Source organism: Aspergillus nomiae, assembly GCF_001204775.2.
Source record: "Aspergillus nomiae NRRL 13137 chromosome Unknown contig00177, whole genome shotgun sequence".
Taxonomy (NCBI): Eukaryota; Fungi; Ascomycota; class Eurotiomycetes; order Eurotiales; family Aspergillaceae; genus Aspergillus; species Aspergillus nomiae.
The window spans coordinates 1-24,288 of NW_015378232.1; the positions used below are offsets into that span (position 1 = coordinate 1).

At 52.6% G+C, this 24,288-nt stretch overlaps 9 protein-coding genes across 9 annotated transcripts; 4 read left to right on the plus strand and 5 right to left on the minus strand.

The window, feature by feature from the left end:
• Nucleotides 1-603: 603 nt before the first annotated feature.
• ANOM_007798 (M protein repeat protein) lies at nt 604-4,561 on the plus strand (the record flags this gene model as incomplete). Its single annotated transcript, XM_015553054.1, has 3 exons — nt 604-4,154; nt 4,223-4,285; nt 4,336-4,561. The coding sequence occupies 3 exons, from the start codon at nt 604-606 to the stop codon at nt 4,463-4,465; spliced, it is 3,744 nt and encodes a 1,247-aa protein (XP_015405927.1). The 3' UTR covers nt 4,466-4,561.
• A 413-nt stretch (nt 4,562-4,974) lies between these two features.
• Nucleotides 4,975-5,872, minus strand: ANOM_007799 (uncharacterized protein; the record flags this gene model as incomplete). Its single annotated transcript, XM_015553055.1, has 2 exons — nt 4,975-5,648; nt 5,731-5,872. The coding sequence occupies 2 exons, from the start codon at nt 5,870-5,872 to the stop codon at nt 4,975-4,977; spliced, it is 816 nt and encodes a 271-aa protein (XP_015405928.1).
• A 742-nt stretch (nt 5,873-6,614) lies between these two features.
• ANOM_007800 (mitochondrial intermediate peptidase) lies at nt 6,615-9,017 on the minus strand (the record flags this gene model as incomplete). The annotated part of the gene is made up of 1 exon (XM_015553056.1): nt 6,615-9,017. One exon carries the CDS (start codon nt 9,015-9,017, stop codon nt 6,615-6,617), a length of 2,403 nt encoding a protein of 800 aa, XP_015405943.1.
• Nucleotides 9,018-9,298: 281 nt separating this feature from the next.
• ANOM_007801 (MICOS complex subunit MIC26/MIC27) lies at nt 9,299-10,378 on the plus strand (the record flags this gene model as incomplete). Its single annotated transcript, XM_015553057.1, has 3 exons — nt 9,299-9,360; nt 9,425-9,514; nt 9,603-10,378. Coding segments are annotated over 3 exons (699 nt in total), but the record flags the coding sequence as incomplete, so codon positions are not given.
• A 186-nt stretch (nt 10,379-10,564) lies between these two features.
• On the minus strand, nt 10,565-11,752 carry ANOM_007802 (putative Golgi reassembly stacking protein; the record flags this gene model as incomplete). The annotated part of the gene is made up of 4 exons (XM_015553058.1): nt 11,573-11,752; nt 11,432-11,515; nt 10,942-11,370; nt 10,565-10,885 (listed from the first exon to the last, which is right to left on the minus strand). Exons 1-4 carry the CDS (start codon nt 11,741-11,743, stop codon nt 10,565-10,567), a joined length of 1,005 nt encoding a protein of 334 aa, XP_015405941.1. The 5' UTR covers nt 11,744-11,752.
• Nucleotides 11,753-12,038: 286 nt separating this feature from the next.
• On the plus strand, nt 12,039-12,936 carry ANOM_007803 (RNA methyltransferase; the record flags this gene model as incomplete). The annotated part of the gene is made up of 3 exons (XM_015553059.1): nt 12,039-12,124; nt 12,187-12,285; nt 12,342-12,936. The coding sequence occupies 3 exons, from the start codon at nt 12,039-12,041 to the stop codon at nt 12,934-12,936; spliced, it is 780 nt and encodes a 259-aa protein (XP_015405942.1).
• Nucleotides 12,937-14,799: 1,863 nt separating this feature from the next.
• ANOM_007804 (DUF3591 domain-containing protein) lies at nt 14,800-18,758 on the plus strand (the record flags this gene model as incomplete). Its single annotated transcript, XM_015553060.1, has 4 exons — nt 14,800-17,798; nt 17,856-18,181; nt 18,324-18,411; nt 18,467-18,758. The coding sequence occupies 4 exons, from the start codon at nt 14,800-14,802 to the stop codon at nt 18,552-18,554; spliced, it is 3,501 nt and encodes a 1,166-aa protein (XP_015405939.1). The 3' UTR covers nt 18,555-18,758.
• Nucleotides 18,759-18,931: 173 nt separating this feature from the next.
• ANOM_007805 (serine/threonine-protein kinase) lies at nt 18,932-21,852 on the minus strand (the record flags this gene model as incomplete). Its single annotated transcript, XM_015553061.1, has 4 exons — nt 18,932-19,675; nt 19,725-19,787; nt 19,849-21,662; nt 21,729-21,852. The coding sequence occupies 4 exons, from the start codon at nt 21,850-21,852 to the stop codon at nt 18,932-18,934; spliced, it is 2,745 nt and encodes a 914-aa protein (XP_015405940.1).
• A 680-nt stretch (nt 21,853-22,532) lies between these two features.
• On the minus strand, nt 22,533-24,126 carry ANOM_007806 (FKBP-type peptidyl-prolyl cis-trans isomerase; the record flags this gene model as incomplete). Its single annotated transcript, XM_015553062.1, has 4 exons — nt 22,533-22,738; nt 22,803-23,481; nt 23,538-23,972; nt 24,037-24,126. 4 exons carry the CDS (start codon nt 24,124-24,126, stop codon nt 22,533-22,535), a joined length of 1,410 nt encoding a protein of 469 aa, XP_015405937.1.
• Between the last annotated feature and the right edge of the window lie 162 nt (nt 24,127-24,288).

Consider the following 24,288-nt stretch of genomic DNA (forward strand, 5'->3'; position numbering starts at 1 on the left):
TCTCACCTTTCACCTCACTCTCACCCTTTCCCCCCAATTTCTTCCTTTTCTTGTACCATTTTAATTTGTTTAATAGTATATTCTCTTTAATCCCCCTTCTGTTCTTCTCACCGTCCCCGTGTGGTGAGTGGGTTGCATTGTCTTTTTTGTTTGCATCGTCACTTTCGGGATAAAGGACAAAACACGCGTCGGCACGGTACCGATTCAGCGAGTCCCGGTACTTTCTACTTGGTCTCCTTTCAATTGACGGTCAAGTGCATTGTTGAGTAAGTGCTTTGCTGTTTTGTTTCATCTTCAGGGGAACCTCGGAAGGACTGAAAAGGAGAACCGCCCCGAGGGAACCTGTACTGCCGCTGCCTCGAGCAGAATCATGGATCGTCTCTGCATGCCACATGCACCTAACCTCCCGCAGAAGCTGCATTGCGGGAAGCTCCTGGTTGAGCATTGCATGGGTTCATGGCCCAATCACCCAATTTGTTGGTTGCCCACCGAGACTAACGTGGACTGTCTCAATTCGCTAGACCGCCATTGAAGACCCATCGCTTGTTCCGTACCTGAGTTCCTACCGATCCTGGAAGCAATCCCGACTCCCACCCACTCACAATGGCTTCTACTGAGGAACCGGTCCCGGTTGCCGCGCCCGTCGAGGTCGACTCTGAAAATGCACCCCCCGCGACCCCAATTGAGTCGACCGTCATGTCCGGCAGCGAAGGACCTCTGACCAGCCCGGACGTCTCCAAGGACAAAGAGAATACCAAGGCCTCGCCGGTCAAGAGCCGCCCAACATCGACTACGGCCAAGCAGCCCGTCTCGGGAACAACTACAAAAAGGCCCAGCTCCATGTCTGGTCCACCCAAGACCACGTCCACCACGCGTGCGTCGATGAATGGCAGCACCTTGAGCAAGCCTCCTACCCGCCCGACCACGACTTCGACCGTCCGGAAGCCCCTGAGTACGTCCACGACGGCCTCGCACCGATCCCGTGCCTCGATCAGTAGCTCCGCCGATGAGAAATCCCGAGGGGCTGTGAGCTCTTCCGATGAGAGGCGGGGGATCTCTGGGACGGCGAAGCGGATGTCTCTCGTCGGGACCCCCACCACCCGGGCACCCAGGCCGAGCTCCATTCACGACCGGCGGTCGAGCATTGCAAGCACCACCACAACCGAGAAGAGGAACTCTGTGTCCTCGGTATCGCGTACCAGCACCGCTTCGGCGAGGACCGCGACGAAGCCTACGACTACATCGACCGTTCGCCCTTCGAGTTCCTCCACGAGTGCTACGCGGCCCGTCAGCCGGCCCTCGACGGCCACCCGGCCCACGTCGACTGCTACGAAAAGGTTGAGCACCGTGACCAAGACCTCAGAGGAGGACGCGGCGAAGCTGAATGCTCTCCAGAGTAAGCTGTCCGAAAGTGAGACGACCGTGACGAGCCTCAAAGCGGAGCTAGACGCCGTGAATGAGAAGCTGGCCCAGCTGTCGGTGTCTCAGACGGAGGACAGCTCCAAGGACCAAGAAGAGGCTCTCAAGACCCTTCGGGAACAGCACGCAGCCGAGCTCGAACGGCTGGCCGCAGACCATGCGGAGCAATTGCAAGCCTTGCGGGTCCAGCTGGAAGAGGCCGAGGCGACGCGGAAAGAGCTGGAAGAGAAGTCTCTGAAGGATCTGGATGAAGCAGCCAAGTCCGCTTCTGCCCAGGGAGATGACCAGACTGCTGCAGCCTTGGAGGAGCTGAAGCAGTCCCACCAAGCGCAACTGGAGGCTCTGGAGAAAGAACTTGCGGAACAGAAGGCTTCTACCGCTGCATATGCAGAGCAGATCGAGTCTCTCAAGGCGGAATTGGAGTCGCAGAAAGCCAACCTCGAAACGGTCACCAAAGGACTCCAGGAGGAGAAGGCCTTGGCTCTGGATAGCCTCGAACGGGAATTGAATGGCCGTGATCAAGTAATCGCCAATCTCAATATCGAGATGGAAAAGTTGAATCAAGCCAAGGAGCAGGGAGTTCGCGCGGCGGAGGAGTCTGCCAAACAGGAGGTTTCCACCCTCGAGGAACAGGTTGCTTCTCTGACTGCCAAGCTGGCCGAGGCGGAGTCGGCTGCGAAGGGTAATGAGGAGACCCCTGAAGTTGTCGCTGAAAAGGTCCAGGAAATCGCAGAGCTGAAGGAGGCGATGAAGAAGATGGAGGCTGAATTCCTGGAGGCGCGCGAGTCCGCCGCGAATGCACGGGATGAGAAGATCAAGGAGTTGGAAGCGGCTCATGAAGCTGCCGTTGCGAAGCTCAAGGCGGAGCATGAGGAAGCCCTCGCCTCCGCATCCACGGCCCATGCCCAAGAACTCGCGGTTGCCAAGGAAGCCGTCGAATCAGCCGGTACCACTCATACCCAGCAGCTCCAAGAACTCCGGGATGCTCTGGAGGCCGCCGAGGCTGCGGCAAAGAAGGGTCGGGAAGAGGCTGTCAGCGAACGGGATGCCGCTCACCAGGCGGAGCTGCAGGCCCTCCAGCAGAAACTGGAAGCAGCAGAGCACGCTCTCAGCGAAGCACGACAGGCCGCGGAGGAGGGTGCTAACTCCGCGCAGGCTGTTGCAGTCCAAGAAATTGAGGAACTGAAAGAGAAGGTTGGCGCGCTAGAGTCCCAGTTGTCGACCGAACAGGACGCAATCAAGTCTCTCCATGATGAGGTTCACAGCAAGCGGCAGGAGGCCGAGGCGCTGCAGCAAAGCCTCGTTGAATTCGAGAGTAAAACCAAGGCCAAGGATGCCGAGCAGGAAAGCCAGCTGAGAGCGCTCGAGGAGAAGGCTGCCGCAGCTGAGAAGGCTCTTGAGGAGCACCTGAAGGAAGCTTCTGCCAATGCTGACAAGCACGCCCAGGCCCTTGAGGAGAAGGCCGCTGTGGCCGAGAAAGCACTGGAGGAGCACCTCAAGGAGGCAGCGGCTACTGCCGACAAACACTCCCAGGCCCTCGAAGAGCTGAAGGCGCAACACGCTGCTGAGCTGGAGAAGGCCAAGGCGGACGCCACTGGATCCCATGAAGAAGCTCTCAGTGAAGTCCAGGCCAAGCTCGATGCATTGACATCTACCAACCGCGAGCTGGAGACCAGCCACGCGCAGAAGATCGAGACTCTCGAGGCAGAGCTCAAGGCCGCCCTTGAACGCCACGCCGGCGAGCTTGCCTCGCACACCGAGTCTCACGAAAAGGAACTGGCTGGTGTCCACAAGGAGTACAGCGAGACCAAGGCTCAGTTGCACACCGAGCTGGAAGCTCTTCGGGAGTCTAAGGCTGCCGAGACCGAGGCCGAGCACAGCAAGGCCATTGAAGAACTCCTTACTGTCCACGAAGAGAAGCTCTCGAGCGTCCGCGCTGATCTGGAATCCTCCAACAAGGCTAAGGTTGAGGAGCTTCAGAAGGCACACGAGGCGGCTCTTGCGGAGGTTCATGAGCAGCTTTCCCACGCCCAGGCCGCTGCCCAGGACCACTCCGTTTTGGATGCCTTGAAGGCCACCATTGCGGACATGGAGAAGAAGCTGTCTGCTGCTGAGCAGTCCGTTGTGGAGTCGAAAGAGATCGCCAGCAAGCAGGGTGCTGAGCTTTCCAAGATCGAGGCCGAGAAGAATGAGTGGGAACAAAAGCACCAGGCCGTGAGCAGCCGGGCGCAGGAGCTCGAAGAGCTTGTGGCGGCGTCTGCCAGCTCCAAGTCGGAAGCCGAGACCGTGCAGCAGCAGCTGTCCGCGTCTCAGGAGGAGCTGTCGCAGCTCAAGAGCAAGCAGGAAGCCATCCACATTGAACTCGACGAGCTGAGGACACAGAACCGGGCGATGGACGAGAAGCTCGTGCAAGGCGAGAGGGACCTGAACGATCAGATTGACAAGAACATGTCGCTGCTCAACCAGTTGGGCGAGGTCGACTCGGCGATCTCGAGCAGCCGCAAGCGCATTCGTGAGCTCGAGGCGGAGGTGGCGGCCCTGAAGGCCGAGGGCAAGGGCGCCGGGCTTGAGAGCAGCCGGTGGGCGGCCGAAGGCGAGAAGGCCCCTGCTGGAGGAAACGCCGGTCCGGCCACAGCGGAAGGTGAGGACCTTGGTTCATCCATTGAGGGAACGGTGGGACCTCCCCGTTTATCATCGACCTACCCTTCAGAAATCCCCGAATGTCACCCCTTCACGTAACATCACATGGTCCGTTCCCTCGGCAGGCAGGAGTACTAATTGGACGGTTGTTGCAGATAGCAAGCATTCAGGAACAGCTTAAGCACATCCGCACGGCCAACGATGACTGGTATGACGAGCACCAACGGTAGGTTGACCTGGTTTCTCTTGTGAGGGCTGAACTAACACACCGGACAGACTCATTCGGGAGCTTGCCTCGGTGTCGCAACGTGCAACACCAGATCGCAGCCCCGCGATGACTCCGCAGCCGGAAAGGTCCAGCAGCCGTTCGGATGATAATCGGGCTGGTGAGGGAGCGTCGAGGTAATCGACATGGTCATCGGCTGGCGACGAGGTTCCGCATGACCTCGACGTATCTTTCCTTTGTATGTGATTGGATTGTCGGTTCTTGTATTAACTATGCAGTTGTATGTAATAAGAGCTCAGGATACCCCTGTTTAGCCTCCGCTGTGTTCGCCGCTCATGCAGATTTATTTTGGTGTGGACTGGACCCCGACTGTGGACCGCGGACGATGCGTTGTTCAGCGACTCCACGAGGCGTTGGTCTTGGGCCGCAATATTTTCTTATTTCTTTTTCTTTGTCTTTCTTATGTGTGCAGTCATGGGTCTCCGATTAATGCAGTGTACTATATCGGACATGTTTATCGAGTCCAGAGAGGAAGCAAAAAAAAAAAAGGAAGAACCAGGATGATATTTTTTATTTGATTAACGTACTATCCATGGGTATCAATCGCAAGTTGGAGACACATTGTAGTAAAACATAGACAAAAACAAACAAAGGAAATGGACAAGGTATTACATGTAGTAAGTCATATCTCACCGAGACCGCCGCAAAGAAACCCAGAGCGCCCTCACCGGCCCCCAGAACCCTCTCTGCTTCTGCTTCAACTCATCACTCTTCTCCCTCTCCATCCGATTCGTCTCCGCATACCTGGCCGGGGTCAGGATGCGACGTGGCGGCGACACAGGTCGCCCCGCCGTCAAGGGACTATACCCATAGTGTCCGATCGGCGTAAATCGCACCAGCTGATCCGCCGGAACACTATCCGAGCTCTCGTATCGTCCCAGTCGATCATTTGGATTCTGGAGAAACGTGTACGTCCCCCTCGTGTTCTTCGTCGTGCCCTGTTCCCCACCATGATCGGCGTATGTATGGTCGTGACCGTGTGCTTCATACTTCCGAGAATGTGGTCCACCATTTGGAGGGTTTTGTTCATTGAAATCGGAGAATAGTAGATTCTCGTCATACTTCTTCTGCCCATGAACAGGACCAGGACCAGGACCATGTTCACCATAAGATGCATACCCATACTCATGATCATACTCATAGCCATGAGAATAAGTCCCCCCCCGTCCGCCCCTCACTAAACGCCCAACACCACGCCGCATAATCGTCCTCCGTCGTTCTCCCGTCTTCCTCGTCTTCAGACAGATTTCTCCCCTCGTTGAGCTCCCCAGCATGATTGCGCAGTCTCGGTCGAGACATCTTCCTGGATACCCATCGCGTCAGACTGGTTAGCGTGGGGTGCCGGGTGAGTGTGTTGTTGTTAGTGTTGTTGTTGTTGTTGGTACTGTGGTGGTTGATGTTGGTGTCCAGCTTTGAGGTGAGCGAATTGGTGGATATGGAGGTCGTGAAGCTGGATGTTGATGTGCTGTTTCTGTTGTTGTGGTTGTAGGGGTAGGTGCCGTTGGGGAGGTGCTTGGTGGGGGGCATTTTGCTTTGGGGGGTTCTGTTTGGGGTTCGGGGGTTCATGTATTTTTGTCTTCTTTTTGGGGGTTGAGTTGGATTGGGTTCAATGCGTTGGTGTTGGACTGGGTTGGGTTGAATTGTGTTGATTGTCGTGGTGTTGGTGGTTTGTTGACTGGGTTGGGTTGTATAACTAGCAATTGGTTTGATTTATTTGGTATAAGTATGAGTATAGGTATGGGTATAGGTTAGATAAATCGGAAAAGGCAAGGACACCATATCTCGTGTTGCAGGAGAAGATGGGAATTTTAAAGTAGATGAATAGTGTCAGATATGTATTGGCTAGAAGTAATAAGACCAGATATAAGGAAGATAAGAGTTCTCCCGCAAAGAATAAAAGAGGACAAACTAAGATAAATAATATAATATAGTTAATATAATATAACCCGTCACCGCTACAAAAGACCGGGTCTTTCCCTAATTCGGCGTGACACTATGACTAGTAGTTCTTGATGCCAAACCCACATGCATCTGAGATGGCAGATTGGCAGCCAAGGGAATGCATGCCGAGCTGTTGGTCGTACATTGGCGCCGTGGATCCTTCTCTGCCACGGTCAGCAGACGAAGAGAAGTGAGTTTAGTGTAGTTTAGTGGGGGGAGGGACGATGTGAGACAGGGTATTATGATTGATTGGGTATACATATAAGATGGTCTACTATAGTTAGTGAGTTAGTGAGCTAGTCTACAGGATCTATCGCAGCGTGCATGTTTAGCCCGAGACGCCATCCCGGCCCAACCCCCATCGACCGACTTCGCGCATGGCTTCGTCGCCGCCTTCCGCCAGTCGCCCGTTTGCGTTGGCCGCGTTGGCGCCTCCCAACACCCCGGCCACGCAGTCCCATCCATTGCGTCCACCGCCCCAGCGGAGCACTTCGTTCTTGTAGCGCTCGCCTGCCTGCCGATCCACCGCCGCCTTGCCCGCCTGGAAGACGTCTTCCCAGATCTTGTTGGCGATCGCCCGATCGAAGATATAACTGTAGTAGGTGGCGCCGTAGCCGTAGAGATGGCCGAAGAACCCCTGCCACGACGTGGGCGGCCGGCTGTCCGTCGGGTCAGGCAGCGTCGAGTGGGCCGACGAGACCTGGTGGTAAAGTGCCGTGCTGTCAATCTGGCCGGCTTTGTCGGCCGGGATGGAGTGGTAGGCCTGGTCCACCAGCGCCATGAGGATCTGGGCCTCGTTCTCCACGGCACCGTAGATCGAACCGTGGGCCAGGCGATCCTTCTCCATGCTCAGCATCATACTCTCGGACAGTGGCTGGTCGGTCTGCCAATGGCGGGCGTACATGGAGAGCACCGCGGGTTCGGTAGCAAACCGCTCCATGAGAACCGACGGTAATTCGGCAAAATCGGTCGCGCACCGCGTCCCGGAAATGGACTGCAAGCGAGTCTGTCCCAGAATGGAATGCAGCGCATGACCCATCTCGTGGAACAGCGTCCGCACGCTGTGTTCGCTGAGCAACGACGGGCGCCCCGCGCCGGTCGCTGGCGGCTCCGCGAAGTCACACACCAATGCGATCGTCGGCAGCTGTCGGAGGGTCTTGGATTGCGGATCAACCGCGGTGGCCATCCCATCGTTAGGATGTGCCGAATGATCCATCGTGGCACACTCCGCCACTTCCTCGGGGGAGATCTCCCGAGCGCATCGCAGGGTGAAATGGGCAGGGTTAGGATGTTTGTTAGGCCGAGAGAACAGGTCACAGTAGATCACTGCAATATGGCGCTCGGCTTCGTCCACGACGTCCAATCGACGCACGTCTGGGTTCCACGTCTCACCTGCAGCTGTCTCCTGCGGCACGAGCCGGACACCATAAAGGCGGTCAAACAGCCGCGACAACCCTTGCATCACCGTACCCAAAGAAAAGAACTCGGGTACGGCACTCAGCTCACGCGATCGCCGGGACTGCGAATATTGCAGGACGCGTTGGTGAACATAGTAGGCATGGTCCCACGGCTGCAGTGGGGACGCCCCTTTCATCGCCTGCAGCTTGGACAGTTCTTCCTGAACATACTCGCGGTTGCTGCCCACCAACGCCGTCAGAAAGTTGGAAACGGCCTCGGGGGTTTTGGCCATTTTATCGCTGAGCGTCATATGGCCGAAGCTGGGGTGGCCCGACAGCTGGGCGAGCTCCGCCCGTTTGCTGAGCAGCTCCTCCAACCGGTGGAGCTGGCGCGAGCTGGATGTTCGGGTCGCCAAATAAACTTCCTTGCGGACACCCTCGTCGTGAACGGACCGCAACGCCAGCCGTGGGATCATACCCGTCGTCGGAACAGACGCAGTGCGATTCCATCGTCTGATCTGCTGGACAAGAATCGGGTCCAGGCCCCGCAGACTATTGGTGCCGACCACCACCTGCGATTTTGCGGGCTCAGCGCTATTAACAAAGTTGGACCCTAGCTGACTGATGTCGTTCGAAAGGTTCACGAATCGCTGTCTCTCATTTGGTGGCATGTGAATAGCGGAATTGGAGAAATCTTTAATCAGGATCTGCGCCACGATTTTCTCTTCCTCCGTCCAGTGCGAACTGACATCCGGATTGCTAGCAGCCTTCTTCAGCTGATCGTTGAGCCCTGTGGTAGTATTCAGAACATTCATGTACTCGAACATTAGCGCATACGCCTGCGTAGCCGCCTCCTGTACGCGCGGGTCAGGATGAATGACTCTAATAAAATCTGACAGGTCGATCACTCGGCAGAGTAGATCACTCAACCGGTCCAGATCCCGAGCCATGTCCCGATATTCCTCCAGCGTGGAAGCGGAGAGGACTTTGGAGACGATCGCTTGACATCTCTGTAGGGAGACATTCGCAAAGGCGCGAAAACCATCGGGGCTGGTCAGGTATTGGTTCTGAACCAATCCGGTGGGCTTGGATTGGGTGGCGTTCCGCTGGGAGAACTCTCTCCAGAACGGCTGCGAATCGAACACTCGTCGAAGGGTGTCGTCATTGGTCTTCTTCTGGGTGGAATGGTTCGTGGGGGCGTAATCGTATACATCTGACCGGGAGGATGGCGACGCGGCTGTTTCCAAGGATCGACGAGGCTGCTGCAGTCGCTGCAGACATGCCCGACAGGTCCATGGCCGACGCCGCAGCGGCATCAGCATGTGTCCTGCCATGGGAGCGAAGGCAGCTCAATTCAACATGGATGTCGTAAAAATGACCGTCAATGTGCAATCGTAAGCAGTGCAGAATTGACTAAAAACACAGTAGATCTTAAATAGTCCGGAGAGAGGGAGAGAAGAGGGGAAATGGGGAAAATCAAGGCGAGTCCAAGAGTCAAAAGAAGGGCCGGACGATGACGGAGGCACAAGCCGAACGCCCGCCGAAAAAAAGTCTTGGCGTAGTCACGCTTTCCCGTGAACTTCATCAAGCCCTCAGCCGACCTTCAAATCACTCCCCGTCTTGTTCTCCCGTCCATTGGCCTCGCGCAGCATGTCCTTTCGGCCGATGTTCCAGCAGGTAGACTCCCTGGCCCTTCCGTAATCTCCTGCAAGTATTCTTGTTCGGTACTGACTCGGTTTAGCGGGCTGTGGCCCCCATCGCTGCCACTCTTTTGGCTGGAGGTGTAGCCTTCTATCCCCGGCGAACCGCCTTCGCAGAGGAACCTAATGCGGTATGATCCGACCTCAGCTTCTCTAGCCCAGAAGAGATCTAGTCCCTACATCCCAAGGGTCTCAGTCTAATCATTACGATTCGTGCAGAGGAAACCGATCTATGATGACTTCCCTGCCGATATCCCGGAACCCACGAAGACCCTGCCTCCTGCTCCTCCCAAGTCGTCTCCATCTTCCTCCTCGTCCCCTACTCCCACAGATATCTTGACGGCTCAGGTCCGACACGCCCGTCTTTTCCTCTACGAAAACTCCCTCGCCGCCGAGAACTGCTTCAACGACTTCCTGTCCCGGGCCCTCCACATCGAGAACGCTTTCACCAACACCATCGCCTCGTTGGCCCCGTCGCCCGAGTCCGGCGAGCGTCTCCTCCCCGGCGGCGCCTATGTCATCGTCTCTGCCATGGCCGGTTCCATCGTGTCCCGCAACCGCGGTATCTTGCTGCGCACCGCCTCGCCGCTCGCGTTCGGTACCGTGGCCGCCTGGTCCCTCCTGCCGGTGACCATGCGCAACATCTCCGACCTGGTGTGGGAGTACGAGAAGAAGGTCCCCGCCATTGCCGAGCAGCACCTCTACCTCCGTGAACGGGCTGAGCAGATCTGGTCTACTGGCGTGGCGCACAGCGGCATGGCACGTGCATGATGGAAGATAAGATCGGGGAGACCCGCAAGAAGCTGGAGGAGCTGGTTAGCAAGGGTCACTAGATTATTGCATTTTCAGTCTGTCTCTCCTCCTTTTCTCGGTTGTTTTCCTTGTAGCGGATGCCATTTGGAGCCCGTGCTGCGATTTTCGGCTCGGATGGCTTAAATTCCATTGCATATGTGTACTTTAAAACAGTTATATTCAAGGACTCTTTGTTCGGCACATTCTGTTAGTGTCTAATATCCACTATAGTAGAAACTGGTGCGCAGCACCGCCGTGAAAGACTGACTGATATTGCGAATCCATCAATTGGTATACCATACCCCACTCGACCATCGTAACTCCGGAGACTCATGATACTCTACAAACAAGAAACTCTACGATCAGAATGCCTAATTTAATCCACTCCCCTACTCTTCCGCTGGTGCGGGACTTCCTGACGGTGGCGGGGACCGAATTCCTTTCGGCGGAGGAGGCAGCGGCGTTCCCTTCCGTGACGGAGCATAATCCTGCTCTTTACTCTTCTGTTCTCCCTCGGCAAAATACTCATCGAACGCCCGGTTAGGCGAAACGGCGTACTGACGAGTCTTGCCGCGGCGCGCAGCAGGTGACGGACCAGGCGCTGGTGACCCAGAGAGGCTTCGTGGCGCCTGCGATGCCAAGGGAGGCGGCGCTGTCATATTGGCCGGGACCAGAAAATGACCGCCAGCGGTTGCACCAGGTGCCACACCCTGGCCGTAGGTAGGATTCATCGGGTCCAGGACGGGTGTCGAGGTGCCATCCGCACGCGTTCAAATACTACCTCGCCAGGGCCTTCTACCTCCTCGCCCAATCCAACTGGTAGTCTGTGCAATGCGCCGTACCCTAGTTCAGCCCCTAATGCGCCCTCACCACCCCAGCCTCGGGTGGGCACCAACTCGACCTCGCGTACTACGTCGAATTCGCTGTTGTACACCCACAACACCAGTGTCCGGTCCAGGTGGTCCTCCACTAATTCTCCCAGTGCGGATTCTCCCCGTAATGTTCCACTGGGCGTTCCGATAATGTAGTCTGAGTGTGGAAGTAACCCTGCCCGGTATGCCGGACTGAGCGGTGACGGGATGTTCAGGACATGCCAGATATGTTGTGTCGACGAAAGAGGCGCAAGTTGCAATGCGAGGCCCAGCGTGGGATTGGATGGGGGAATTGGAATAGAGACGGTGTGTGTCTTCTGACCCTACACACAATAAAATTAGTCAGAATGAGATGTGGTCTGGCAAGATTTGGACAAAGCCCACCTTTGCACTCCAAACTTCAAATGTCACACTGGAGCCAGCGCAGTTACGAACTTCCGTAGCGAAGAGATTCGGGTCTGGATAGTCCTGGTCATAGTAAAGTCAGTGCATCGCTTTAACCAGAGATACTGTATCTGCACACACAATTAGACGCCCATTAATGCCAACAATAAAGTCAAACCACGGCTCCAGGGGCAGTTCCGGGTCCTTGTTGCGGAGTACTTGGAAGCCAAATGCATTATCGTTGGTGGCTCGAGCCTGCTGGACTGGTTCGCCGTCCAGATGGCCGATGAAGCGGTTCAGAACTCCGAACATGACCGGCCTTGGTGAGAATAGTGTATAAGATGAGGTGTATTAACCTAAGTATAACCCCGAGTTCTGGTGCTTTACGCCGGAGTAAACACGATCGCATTGTGGAGAGCTGCTGCCCAGTTGCAAACCAGACAAACACCCACGTTATCAACTTATCGGCATCATGATTTATTTATCGCTAGTTGGTGCTTTGTAGATTTCTGTATGACAGCCTCACAGGAATCCGAATGATGGCATGTGATAGATAAATTGCACACTACTCAGGTGATACCAAATTATCGTCTTTTTGCCTCCAACCATGTCTGGAGATCATGCTACAGAGGAAGCTCCTCCGGAGGTTCACCATTACAACGATATCGGAGAAGTTCCTTGGGATATCCAGAAGTATGCGATTACTGCAATTCACTCTAGCATAAGATATCTGGAACAAAGCTGACTCTGCGTAGTTATTGGGCACAGCGCTATAAGATCTTCTCCAAGTATGATGAAGGTGTATGGCTAACAGATGATGCATGGTTTGGCGTTACGCCTGAGCCAGTTGCCAAGTAAGTAGACTGTTCTTGTCTTTGAGAGGTAGGGTGGACTAAGAAGACTGCTACAGTAAGATAGCTGAGCATATTGCCAGCGCTGCTCCTGCGTCTCGCATGATCTTGGTTGATGCATTTGCTGGAGCTGGCGGTAATACCATCGCCTTTGCACGATCGGGTCGCTGGAAACGGGTTTATGCTATTGAGAAGAATCCGGCTGTCTTGCAGTGCGCGAAGCACAATGCCAAGATATATGGAGTTGAGGATAAGATTACCTGGTTCGAGGGCGACAGTCTCCAGATCGTGAACAACCAACTCAAGGAGCTGGGCCCATATAGTGTTCTGTTTGCAAGCCCTCCATGGGTGGTATGTTTTCAACTCCTCTTGCTTGTCTATGGCTTCGAAGGTGCTAACACCTCCACAGGCCCTGGGTATCGCTCCGACAAGGTATTCAATATGAGCACAATGGAACCCTATTCCCTGGGTACGTTATACGGCGAATACGCTTTGTTTACGGACCATATTGTCCTCTATCTCCCTCGGACCTCGGACGTGAAGCAGCTCGCGAAACTAGTCAAGGATGGCGAAAAAGCAACAGTGATGCATTATTGTATGGAAGGCGCCAGCAAGGCGCTATGCATCTATTACGGCGGGTTCAACCTCCAATAGCTCAAGCTCTGCTCTTCATGGCTTGGCTTCAGCAATTGGTAGTATTCTCTTAATAGGGGATATAATCAAGAAACCAGAAGACACAGCTAGCCGCCCAATACGAGATTCGCAAAAGGTGCGATCTTCGTAGATCCATCAGCTTTTAATTGGCCCTCAAGGGAAATTTATCAATATGCGCCGCCGGCTGCGGACAAAGCTACTAGGTAGCATATGAGCTATGGCGCGGTGTACAGCAAGAAATCGCTTCGAATATAGTTCAATTTCGAATGATGTCAATAAAGTTTGTGGCACAGGTAGGGTTATAATAACTACGTCGAGCGTTTCGAATTTACGGGTGTCGTGTCGGATGTGCGGAACATATTCCGAGTTTTCTGAAGTCCATTGAAAATTTTCTCAAGAACGGCACGAGAGTTAAATTTACAACTAGAAAGAATACTTCACATTTGGCGATTCAAAAATATTGCCAATTGAGGTTTTAAGATAGATCATTTTACAGAGGAAAAAAGGTTTGAAATAATAATTTAATTTGAGCAAATCTGGGTATCATAAAAACTCCAAATCCCAATCATATATCACCAACATCAAAGTGAAAAAGAATGGAATCAAACACCTTTCAGACCTCCTCAACACCCACCAAATCTGACCGACCGAAGTCAAGACATCAAGACAAGGTAAAGATCATCACCACTCCCTGGACGGAAGGCACTCGTACAAGCTCACCGAAGCGAGATGTTCGTAGAAACAGCCATCGAGGCGGGAGTAAACACGGCTTCACTTTAGGGCATTGAGGACATAGAAGTCATCAGCAAGGGTGGAGATTCTGTAGCTCTTTAGAAGAGTTCAGAGGTGGGACGTCTACTCTAAAGTGATTCTTTGAACTGTAGTTGAAAGTTAGCCATCATTCTTTGTGTTTAATTTTCTCTTGGGACTCCCAAGGTAGGGGGGGGAGAAACATACGTAGAGTCGCTTGATTTTCAAAATGGATGGGAAATGGCCGGTATTTATAGGAGAAGACTGGCGCTAGTGGGAAGCGAGGTCATGTGGTGGATGTACTATACCCGTTAATACCATGGGAGTATTTATTACACAGCGCGATAGACAGGATGTAAGGATGGCTCGTCACTTCAGCTATCGATACGGTATTATCTGAATGAGAACTGGAAAGCAATGAGGAAATCTTAACTAATTCCCATCTATGGATGTGGAAGGGTTAAACTGCATAAGGCCATGACATGATGACAGCATGCCTTAAGCTACGAAGATCGACTCAAAGTGGTTAAAGAATATATACTTCCGATGCCACTCACCAAGAATCACAATTATTTCATCAACTAATTTTAGACTGGTGTAGGTATATACATGTATATATATATTATCATATGAGGGAACAATGACTTCTTCTGTATGAATATACTACGTAAATTAGGGTATTCAAGTTTTGGTGCAAAATAGCTTTCAGAACGACCCAAGTCTTGGCCTGAGGATTCCACGATGATCCACCCGGTAAGGTTCAGCCCTTCAATTAGTTAATCACAGTTTCAGCCCCACCAAAAGGTACGCCCACGTGACACACACCCTGAAAGTAAGGTGAGTCGGAGATAGTGTTACTCCGTCGATAAGCTACGTCGGACCTAGCTGCTTTGCCGCGAAACCAGCTCCAATCGCCCTCCACAATTCATTGTATCTCGCGGACACAAGAATCCTGATAGCCGGTCGGATTTTCGCGCAGTCATCATCGTTCTCGATGCGCGCTCCTTCATAGCGTCCAGTTGTCCGAGCATCGCCGACTATCGAACTGTCCCTCTCGCTTTGTTATTCAAGGAAGATTTGGTCGTTTGATCCTCTCGACTTGCTACCTTCAATATGCCTCACGCTACCGACCTACCGGCACCCGATGCCGAAGATGCCGACTTCGAGAGTGTTATGCGCCAGATGAACGGGCCCCTCGCAGATGGCGGCATGTCATTCGATTTCTTACAGCGGGACTTGGAACCTGGCGAGAAAGCAGACGACGCGGTGGATTACGAAGATTTCGATGACGATGAGCTTCCTGAAGAAGAGGAGAGAGCACATGTCCCCGCAGAAAATGGCGAGGTAGCTATGGATGAGGACAAAGACTTGTTTGGAGCGGGAGAAGAAGATCTCTTTGGGGACCAGGGAGACGAGCCACAACCACAACCACAAGGTGGCGATGAACTCGATGACCTCTTCGGTGAGGGACCTGCATCTCCTGTTCACGACCATGCCGATGATACCCGTGATTTGTTTGAAGAGGACGAACAGACTCAACCTGCGCCGGAGACGGTTGAGACACCCGCTCCTGAGCCGGAACCCATGGCCATGGAAGAAGACGAGGTCATTTTGGATGACGAGAACATGGGTACGGTGGCCGAGGATATGGACCCAGCGGCTCTGCGAGCATGGAAATTACAACAAGCTCTATTTGCCATGTCGACTGTCGGACCGGACAACCCACCTGCACCACCAGAAAACGTCGAGGAACTTCTACACTCACTGTTCCCCAAATTTGATCGCAAAACTCTTCCTCGCTTCCTCGAACTTATTCCCCACAAGAAAGCTTTCTTTCTCGGCAAGCAACCTCTGAAGCCTCCCAAACCCGTGCTCCCTAGCAAAGTCAACATCGAACTCGCTCAAGATCAGGAGAGGGCTTTTAAATCAGGTGGTCAGGTGTTTAAGCGCTCGCTGGAGTCAGAGCATCTGGGTGTGGTGGCCGTTGCCGAGGCTGCACCGGAGGAGGAAGAGGAAGAAGAGGTTAAGGAAGATTTCGACTTCGACACAGATACCGACGAGGCGCTGCCGGGGGGTGTTACGTTGAACGACCTTCGCGTTGTTTGTATGGACTGGGACGTCAAGAGCGATATTTCTATCATGGATGTTGATGAGCCTATTGTCCAAGAAGAGCCAGAGGATGCTGAAGATGATTGGCTTTTGGAAACAACCCGCCCAGTGAAAAAGCGCAAGCTTGGTAGAGACCCGGCGGAGTTGATCGCTTTCTCTCATATAGACGTACCATTGATTGATGATCCCGAACGAGCAACATCACGCATCGCCCAAAAGGTGACAGTGGACATGAACGATCCCCACATTCTCCTCGACGAGCGGGGACCCGAATCTGCGACACAGAAACCGAAGGCTATTGGTGCTCTTAATCGGGATGAGATGGATGTAAACGTCACTCGCCGCCTCACTTCGCGGTATAACATATCGAACGATCAAGCATACGATATGCTGAAACAAAACCACCAGAACAAGGTCCGAAGCACCTTGGGCAATGTCACTCTCGAGCACAGTATGCCGGCTCTTCGTTTACAATGGCCATATTACAAGACCGAGCTTGCCAAAGCAGAGGCTCGGTCATTCCATCGCCCAGCTTTGGCTTTCCGGCCCGGCCAAACTTGTTGGTTCAAAAACGCTACTTATATCAAACGCAAGCACCAAAGGGGCAAAGATGTCAAGACACTGTACAATTCGACCAAGGCACTGTCCCTTGCCGACAACTCCAGTGCCTTACTGGTGGAGTATTCTGAGGAAGTCCCCGTCATGCTGTCGAATTTTGGTATGTCTAATCGAATTATTAATTACTATCGCCGGAAGAATATGGACGATCCCACTCGCCCGAAAGCCGAAATCGGTGAAACAGCAGTTCTCCTACCTCAGGATAAGAGTCCTTTCTCCATTTTTGGTCATGTTGACCCAGGCGAGATTACCCCAGCCATCTCCAACTCGATGTATCGGGCTCCACTGTTCCAACATCAGGCTAAGTCTACGGATTTCTTAATTATACGTAGTAGCACTGGTTCCGGAGGCAGTGATTACTTTATTAGGAACATCGAAAACCTGTTTGTCGCTGGTCAACAGTTCCCATCCGTGGATATTCCAGGCCCTCATTCCAGGAAGGTCACCACTGTTGCAAAGAATCGCATGAAGATGCTTGTGTACCGTCTCCTGAAGAAGAGCCCTGATCTGCGGCTTTCGATCAGCGACGTCACCGCTCACATCCCTGGCACCAGTGATATGCAGAACCGCCAGAAGGTCAAGGACTTCCTCCAACACGACAAAGATTCGAAATACTGGGTGCCGTTAGAGCCCGTCCCTGAGCAGGACGTAATCCGCTCATGGGTTCAGCCCGAGGACGTATGTCTCCTGGAATCGATGCAGGTCGGCCAGCAGCATCTGCATGACACGGGATATGGCAACGATGCCGAAACAGGAGGTGACGAGGACAATGACGAAGAGACAGAGAGTTTCGAACAGCAGATGGCTCCCTGGAAGGCGACTCGGAATTTCCTTCTGGCATCCCAGGGCAAGGCTATGCTCAAACTACATGGGGAGGGTGACCCCACCGGCCGTGGCGAGGGCTTTAGTTTCATCAAGACCTCCATGAAGGGAGGTTTCAAGGCCATTGGCGAAAGTGTTGAAGACAAGCTAGATGCCCAGAGACTGAAAGAGCTCGGCGGTCACAGTTACAACGTCGCCAGACAACAAAAGTCATACGAAACCTCGATCCGTCGGATTTGGGATGCGCAAAAAGCTAGCCTTTCGTCGACGGTCGAGCATTCGGACGATGACAGTGACATTGACCGTGAATTAGAAGAAGAATTCAACAAGCCTACCCCGAGATCTGAAGCCCCCACACCAGGCCCGGGCCGCCGTGATGACGAAACAACCAGCCAGTTTAGCAAAATGAGCATGCCGGATCAGAGAGGTAAGGTCTTGCGCATCGTTCGCCAATACAAGGACGACAAGGGCCAGATATATTCCAAAGAAACCATGGTCTGGGATCCTCGGGTCATCCGTCACTATATACAACATCGCCACAAGCTGGAGGCTCTAACCACCAAGTAAGTACAACCGACACGAGGACCACAACAGCACCCTCAAACTAACCACAACCCCAGACTCGAGAACCTCCAACCAACAGGCGACCCAGAAGTAGACGCCCGCAACAAGAAACTGTACGTCATTAACATAACCCTCATCTCAACCCCGACCCTAGAAAACAAAGCAATAACTTACCAAAACACACAGCCTCGAAGCCGAACTCAGCCGTCTAAACAGAAACAAGGAGCGACGATTCGCGCGGGAGAAACAAAAAAGGCGCGACCCGCACATCCGCCGGCGATTCCCCAGCCGACGGAGGCCCCGGCGGCAGCGGCAAAGGAGCAGGCACCCAACGCAAATGCGCCAACTGCGGCCAAGTCGGTCACATCAAGACCAACAAGAAGTGCGTCCCCTCTGCAAATCCCCTCTGTGCTTCTGATAGAGCCCCTCTCCCCTTCTTTGCTTCTTCTTTCACTTCCCCTGAACCCCTTTCTGCTCGCCCAAGAGCAAGGAGAGGAACAAGGACCCCGGCTGCAATGCTTCAGATGTCTACTTCAGACCTCGGCAATATCAATATGCAGATTGGCCCCCAGACGCAAATGACCCCCCAAGGACCCAGTTTCATATCCAGACGTAAGTCAGGGTCGAAAGTAGCGGAACGCTAACATTCTTGTGATTGAATCAACAGACTTTGTCCCCTCCTCAACGGCACGATGAAACCCGAAGACCGTGTCAGCGATTCTGCTTTCGCTATGGGCGCTCCTCCCGCCATTTAAACTGGGAAGTATTCATTCTACTATGACGGATTTGGCGAGGTCACTGCTATCATGTTTTGTTTGTGATACCCTTAGCATACTTATTTTATTCGCATTATCTCTTTTGAAGACTTCGGTCTGTGATATGGGGGTTTATGACGTGACTCTCCCCGAGATTTATGATACTACATGCAATGCAGTACCTTAGTAGAAGGTTAATAAGCATCTAGCAATTTAACCTGAGCCTATAGTTCAGGTCTTCGTATGAATTTGTCATTGAGTACTGATATCTAAAAATACATGAAAGCCCTGCGCTTTTTGGCACGCGCCGTTCGAATTGCCCACTGAAACATATCCACGGGCTGCACAGTGAGATATACCTCGACTTGTTGAACATGCTACAATCCATAGATCTCGGACAGATGTCCTCGTGATAGGTAGCGCCGGCCCCTTTCGGGAGCGAAGGCCATTGCAACAGCCTTGGGTCGGCGATATGTATAGCCCACGAAGGCTCCCTCCTTGCGTATTTTGAGGACGGTCTTCTGAATCCTTTTGTCCCGTAGCATCTTATCCCTCGGTCTTTTGCTATTTTTCTGTCTCTTCAGCGCCTTAGCAGAGGGTTCTTTAACAATGGAAGTGTTCTCGTTGGGGACAGGCCCCTTTTGCCTTTGCCGTGACTCTGCCTGATTCTGCATGAGCTTTAGTTTATGTCCTGTATCGTCTGCCCCATCGCTGGAACCTTGGGCATCCGTGGTGATCGAAATGTCGTCATTGTCGACCACGCTTCCAGCATCTTCAAAATACCTCGTATCTTCCCAGCCTTTAACTTTTGGGACAAAGGGCGGACTGGACTGATGGAGCTGTTCCCATTTGATGCCGCGAAAGAATGGATGGGCTTTAATATCGGCTGCATCGTTAGGGTACACATAGAAGTTTCGATAACTTCGGCTCTGGGGGTCAATACTGGACAAGAGATGTCTTGCTGTTGATCGAGAATTCAAAACATCATTTTGGCGGTACGCATCACAAGAGAGCCGATACTCTTTCTCCTGGAGTAAGCGGTTCATGAAATCACTTGCCTCCGGTGAGACAATCCTGTCCGTATCCCACTCTCCCGGGAAATGTAATGTTTGGTGGTGATGCTATATGAGACGTCAGTAACGTTTAAGGTCTCGCCGGACACAAGCCTACGTGAATCTTCCATTTCGTCGTTTCTCGATCTTTTGCAGCAAACGGTGTAAAGCCGTACAAACACTAGATAGCTCGTATTGGGCACATGAGTTACATGTAAACATTTCGGGGCTGGAAGACTTACTTCATAAAGGATAATCCCAACACTCCACCAGTCACACCTGCCATCATACAAACTTCCCCGAATGACTTCAGGGGCCATGTATTGACTAGTACCGACTACACTCCTTGCCAGCCTTCGCATCTGATGTTTATCCCGCCATTCAAGAAGATTTACCGAAGGGGGCATGAAGGTACCTGTGTCGTCGATATTGTTTAACGGGCCTTGTTGGGCTTTTCTTGTTCGTTCCTCTTTCTGGTCCTCAACATCGCCATCAACTTGAATTCCTAGCCTCTTAACTAAAGAGTACCGGTGATCGTTATAGTAAACTTGGTCATGGGCCCAGTGGCCATCAAAGGCCAGACCAAAGTCTGAGATTTTCAAATGTCCTGAGGCGGATATTAGGAAGTTATCTGGTTTGACATCCCGATGAATCCAGCAAAGTCGATGTGCCTCCTCAATACACAGTACCATCTCTGCAACGTACCATTTGGCGATATCTTCAGGTAAAATGCATCGCCGCATTAACAGACCCAAGAAGTCACCACCAACCATGTAGTCCATGATGAGGTATAGATAATTGATATCCTGGAAACTTGCGATCAAAGGGACGATCCAGCGAGACTTTGCGGACGCCACGAGAAAATCCCGCTCAGCGCGCAGGTGGCCCTCTTGACTATTGCGTATCATCGCTGACTTTCGGATGACCTTCATGGCAAAGACGTCCTTCTTCTCTCCAGCCATAACTTTCCGACGATGATTCTCGCGCCCTCTGGCTGCCCTAGAATCGGTAGGCTTAGAGCGATGGCGTGTCGGCACAGGAGGAGTGTCGCCTGTTTTGTTCTCCCTAACTAAGCGAACAACACCGAAGCTCCCTCTACCCAGTTCTTTGAGAACTTCAAATCCGGCAACTGATACAGTCTCTCCATGGCAAGCACTATGGAAGCGCGACTTGAGCACTCGGCATTGGCGAAGATATTCTTGTTCCTGGACAATCCAGTTCTGCCATACTCGGCTCTTCTCCTCCAGTGTCAGAGGTAGTGAATGTATGTATTGCTCGAGTTCTCGCTGTCGCTGTGAGCGTTGGTTGATTTCAGAATAGATAGACCTGAAGTAGGTTTCGAAGAAGACCTTAGCATTCGCAGCAGCTTCAACAGTACGGACCGTTGGTGACACGCCGGGAGACTCCTCGATTGGAGTAAGCTTTCTACCTGTGACAGGATTTGGTGTGCCTAACGTCGGCTTCCATCCAACCGTATCGTCATGATAGTGCTCTGCTCTTTCGTGGAAGATAGATGGCTCTGCCGAGGTTGGAGGCGTTGATTTGGCCCTTAATGGAGAGCCGCTACCGGTAGGTGAGCTCGAAGGATCGGAGCTATCATTAGCACTATCACCTTGATTATTGAGGTTGGGGATGGAAACAACCGGGAATTCAACAATACGGACGCTTGGTCGTTGACGTAGACGTGAACGACGAATAACCGTTGGGTTTCCAAAAGTAGTTGATAGTTTGCGCGACACGAGGTGGGTGAATGCGGCTGGCGTGGACCGACTCCTCTGTGGCACAAGACATTTAGGCCCTGTAGGCTCTGTTTTACCTTTATGTGTTTCTCTTTGCCTATTGGAATGACCGACTGATATAAACAATACACTGGAACTGCGACGGTGGAGATTCGCGGAAGAAGGGGGATGGGCATGGGCAGTTTCGACCTCTCTAGCATCTGCATTCCGAGAAGCCTGTGTACGCTGTGTGTACAGAGACTGAAATGACTGCGTTCCCTGAGGATAACTTTGTGTGTGTGAAGGGCGGCCTGGCTCAATAGCGCTCGGCGTAGGACCTAAGCCATGGTTATCAGCTCGCGTGGTGACAGATTATGGGATAGCACTGCAATACAATAGCTTACCGTTAGGAGAGCTTCGGAAACCGAGTAAAGATATTAACCGCGAACTTCTTCTCCCGATACGAACTCGGATTCTATCTCTTCTGGCCTGCTGAGCCGCGGAGGCATCAGAAGCTGACTCTGACATGGTCGTATGAACCGTGCTTTAACGCGATAGATAATATCATTGGCTTGGCAATGCGAGTTTGAAATAGATGAGGCCTTCCAACTTGTTCTGCTGCTATTATCACCTTTCCAAGAAATGACCTTCCCAAGGGTTGACCATAGCAGTACAGGAAAGAATGTTCTCTGGGCCCTCTATGCTAGTAGCATAAGCGTGCATATTCAAAGAGAGGATATTTGATCGAGCAGGGCGAAAGCCACTGTGTGAGGTAGTAGTATTATATGAGGCGAATGAATGAGAAGAGGAAGTTGGAAGAACATCTGCCTCGATGGTTGGAGGAAGTCACGACTTACGCGGCACGGTTGCCCTACGAAACGGCTTTCCTATACATACCATGAGATAGACCAAGGTTGAGAATCATACCATTCTCTTTTGCTGGTCTATTGAAGAAAATACGCAAACTATTTGTAATATCCTCATCCCTACGGTATACATGCACAAGAGTGCAAGGAAACAAGTCGGATATCACAATGGAAAGCAGTACCAAATGACATAAATGGATTAAACTGAAATTTGAAGCCCCTAAAACACCATTTTTTAACAGCATGAAGATAGGAAAGAAACATCCATATGGACAACACTGCCACCGTGATACCCAAACATCAAGCTAATATGCAACCGAATACATAGAAATGGCGAAGCGTCTATTTGATCTCAAGAAGCTTGACATCGAAGATCAACTTAGAGTTGCCCGGGATGCCGGGGAGAGCCTTCTTGCCATAGGCCAGATGAGGAGGGATCGAAATGCGACGCTCACCACCAACGGCCATACCAGCAACACCAATGTCCCAGCCCTTGATCACCTCGCCCTTGCCGAGCTTGAAGCTGAAAGGCTTGCCCTTCTTGTTGGCTGTACAGAAAGATACGGTCAGCGAATGCTTCCATCTAACGCGAAAATCAGAGTGGTCACTCACCATCGAAGACTTTGCCGTCCTCAAGCTTTCCAATGTATCTCATGGCAACAGTGTTACCGGCCTTGGCGGCAGGTCCCTTTCCAAGCTTCTTGTCATCAATCTTGACGCCCTTAATCTCCTTGACACCAAGGGTGCCAGTGGTCTGCTCGGCGGGCTTCTTGTCCTGGCCGGAGGGGGTAGGGCCCTGCTCAAGGTTCTTGGCGAACTGGACCTTCTTGGCCTCCTTTCCTTCCTTGGCCTCCTTCTTCTCAACAGCAGCAGCGTCACCGTTGTTCTTCTTAAGCTTCTTCTGCTGCTTCTTGCTCAAGGTTTCCTCACCGTTGGCCTGCTTGGCAGGCTTCTCCTCATCGGCGGGGGCAGAGCGCTTGTTCTTTCCCTTGGTGTCAACAAGCTTGGGGGCTTCCTCCTCGCTGTCAACCTCGGTGATTCTGGGGTTCTCGAGGTCATCAAGGTCATCGCTCTCATCGTCTTCGCCCATGAGGGCCTCAAGATCCAACTCATCCTCGTCGGGGGAAAGGTCATAGTCTTCCTCATCTTCTTCATCCTCATCGTGGAAATGACGGCCCTCGTCGGTGGGCATGACGTAGTTTCCGGTCAGGTAAACAGTGTGGGTACCGGTGACCTTGAAGAAAACACGCTCATCCTCAGAGACGGTGATGTCCAAAGGCTGCTGGAGGTTCTGTAGGGCATCATTGTTAGTATAGTACAGAGCACCGGTCAAGGCAGAGACCATACCTTCTCGGTATCCAAGGTACAGACGACCATCTCATCGAGTTCCAGGCCCTCATCGTCCTCGTCGTCCTCGTCGTCATCATTAGCAGGGCCCTTGCCCTTGACGAGCTTAGAGATAGCAGCCTGCAGGTCGAAATCTCCATCCTCGTCATCCTCGTCCTCGTCATCTTCGTCCATGGCTTCCTCCATTTCCTTAAGAGCGGCAAGCTCCTTGAGCTTGCGAGCCTTCTCCTTGTCACTGGGACCGCCATTGACTTCCTCATCATCAGAATCTTCATCAGAGTCCACATCCTCGTAGTCCTCGTCCGAGTCGTCCTCAAGGTCCAGTCCGGGGGGAGCGCGCACGATCCTGAGGGTGGCTCTGGGGCGCTGGTTGGTATCGTGTCCATCGAAGTCAGGTTCCTCGTCAGGATCGATGGCAGCCATGCTCACACGGAACTGTCGCATAACAATTAGACTCTATCTTGACGACTCAATATCTATGAGGTACCATCTGACTTACCATGGCCGCAGCATCGGGCACTGCGGGAATGAGGGCACCTCCAGCAGGCACCTTGAGCGCATAGACGGCAACAGGTTGAACACCAGACATGGTGGGCGAGAATTTAAAGAGAGCACGGGGGTATGAAGAAGGAAGAGGAAAAGTGAAAGGAAGGTAGAAGTAAGAGGTAGGAAAAAACAAACAGAAGCCACGAGAGAAGGGACGAGAAGAGACGAACGAATGCTGAGGAAAAGTTTTGATTGATACCGTCAA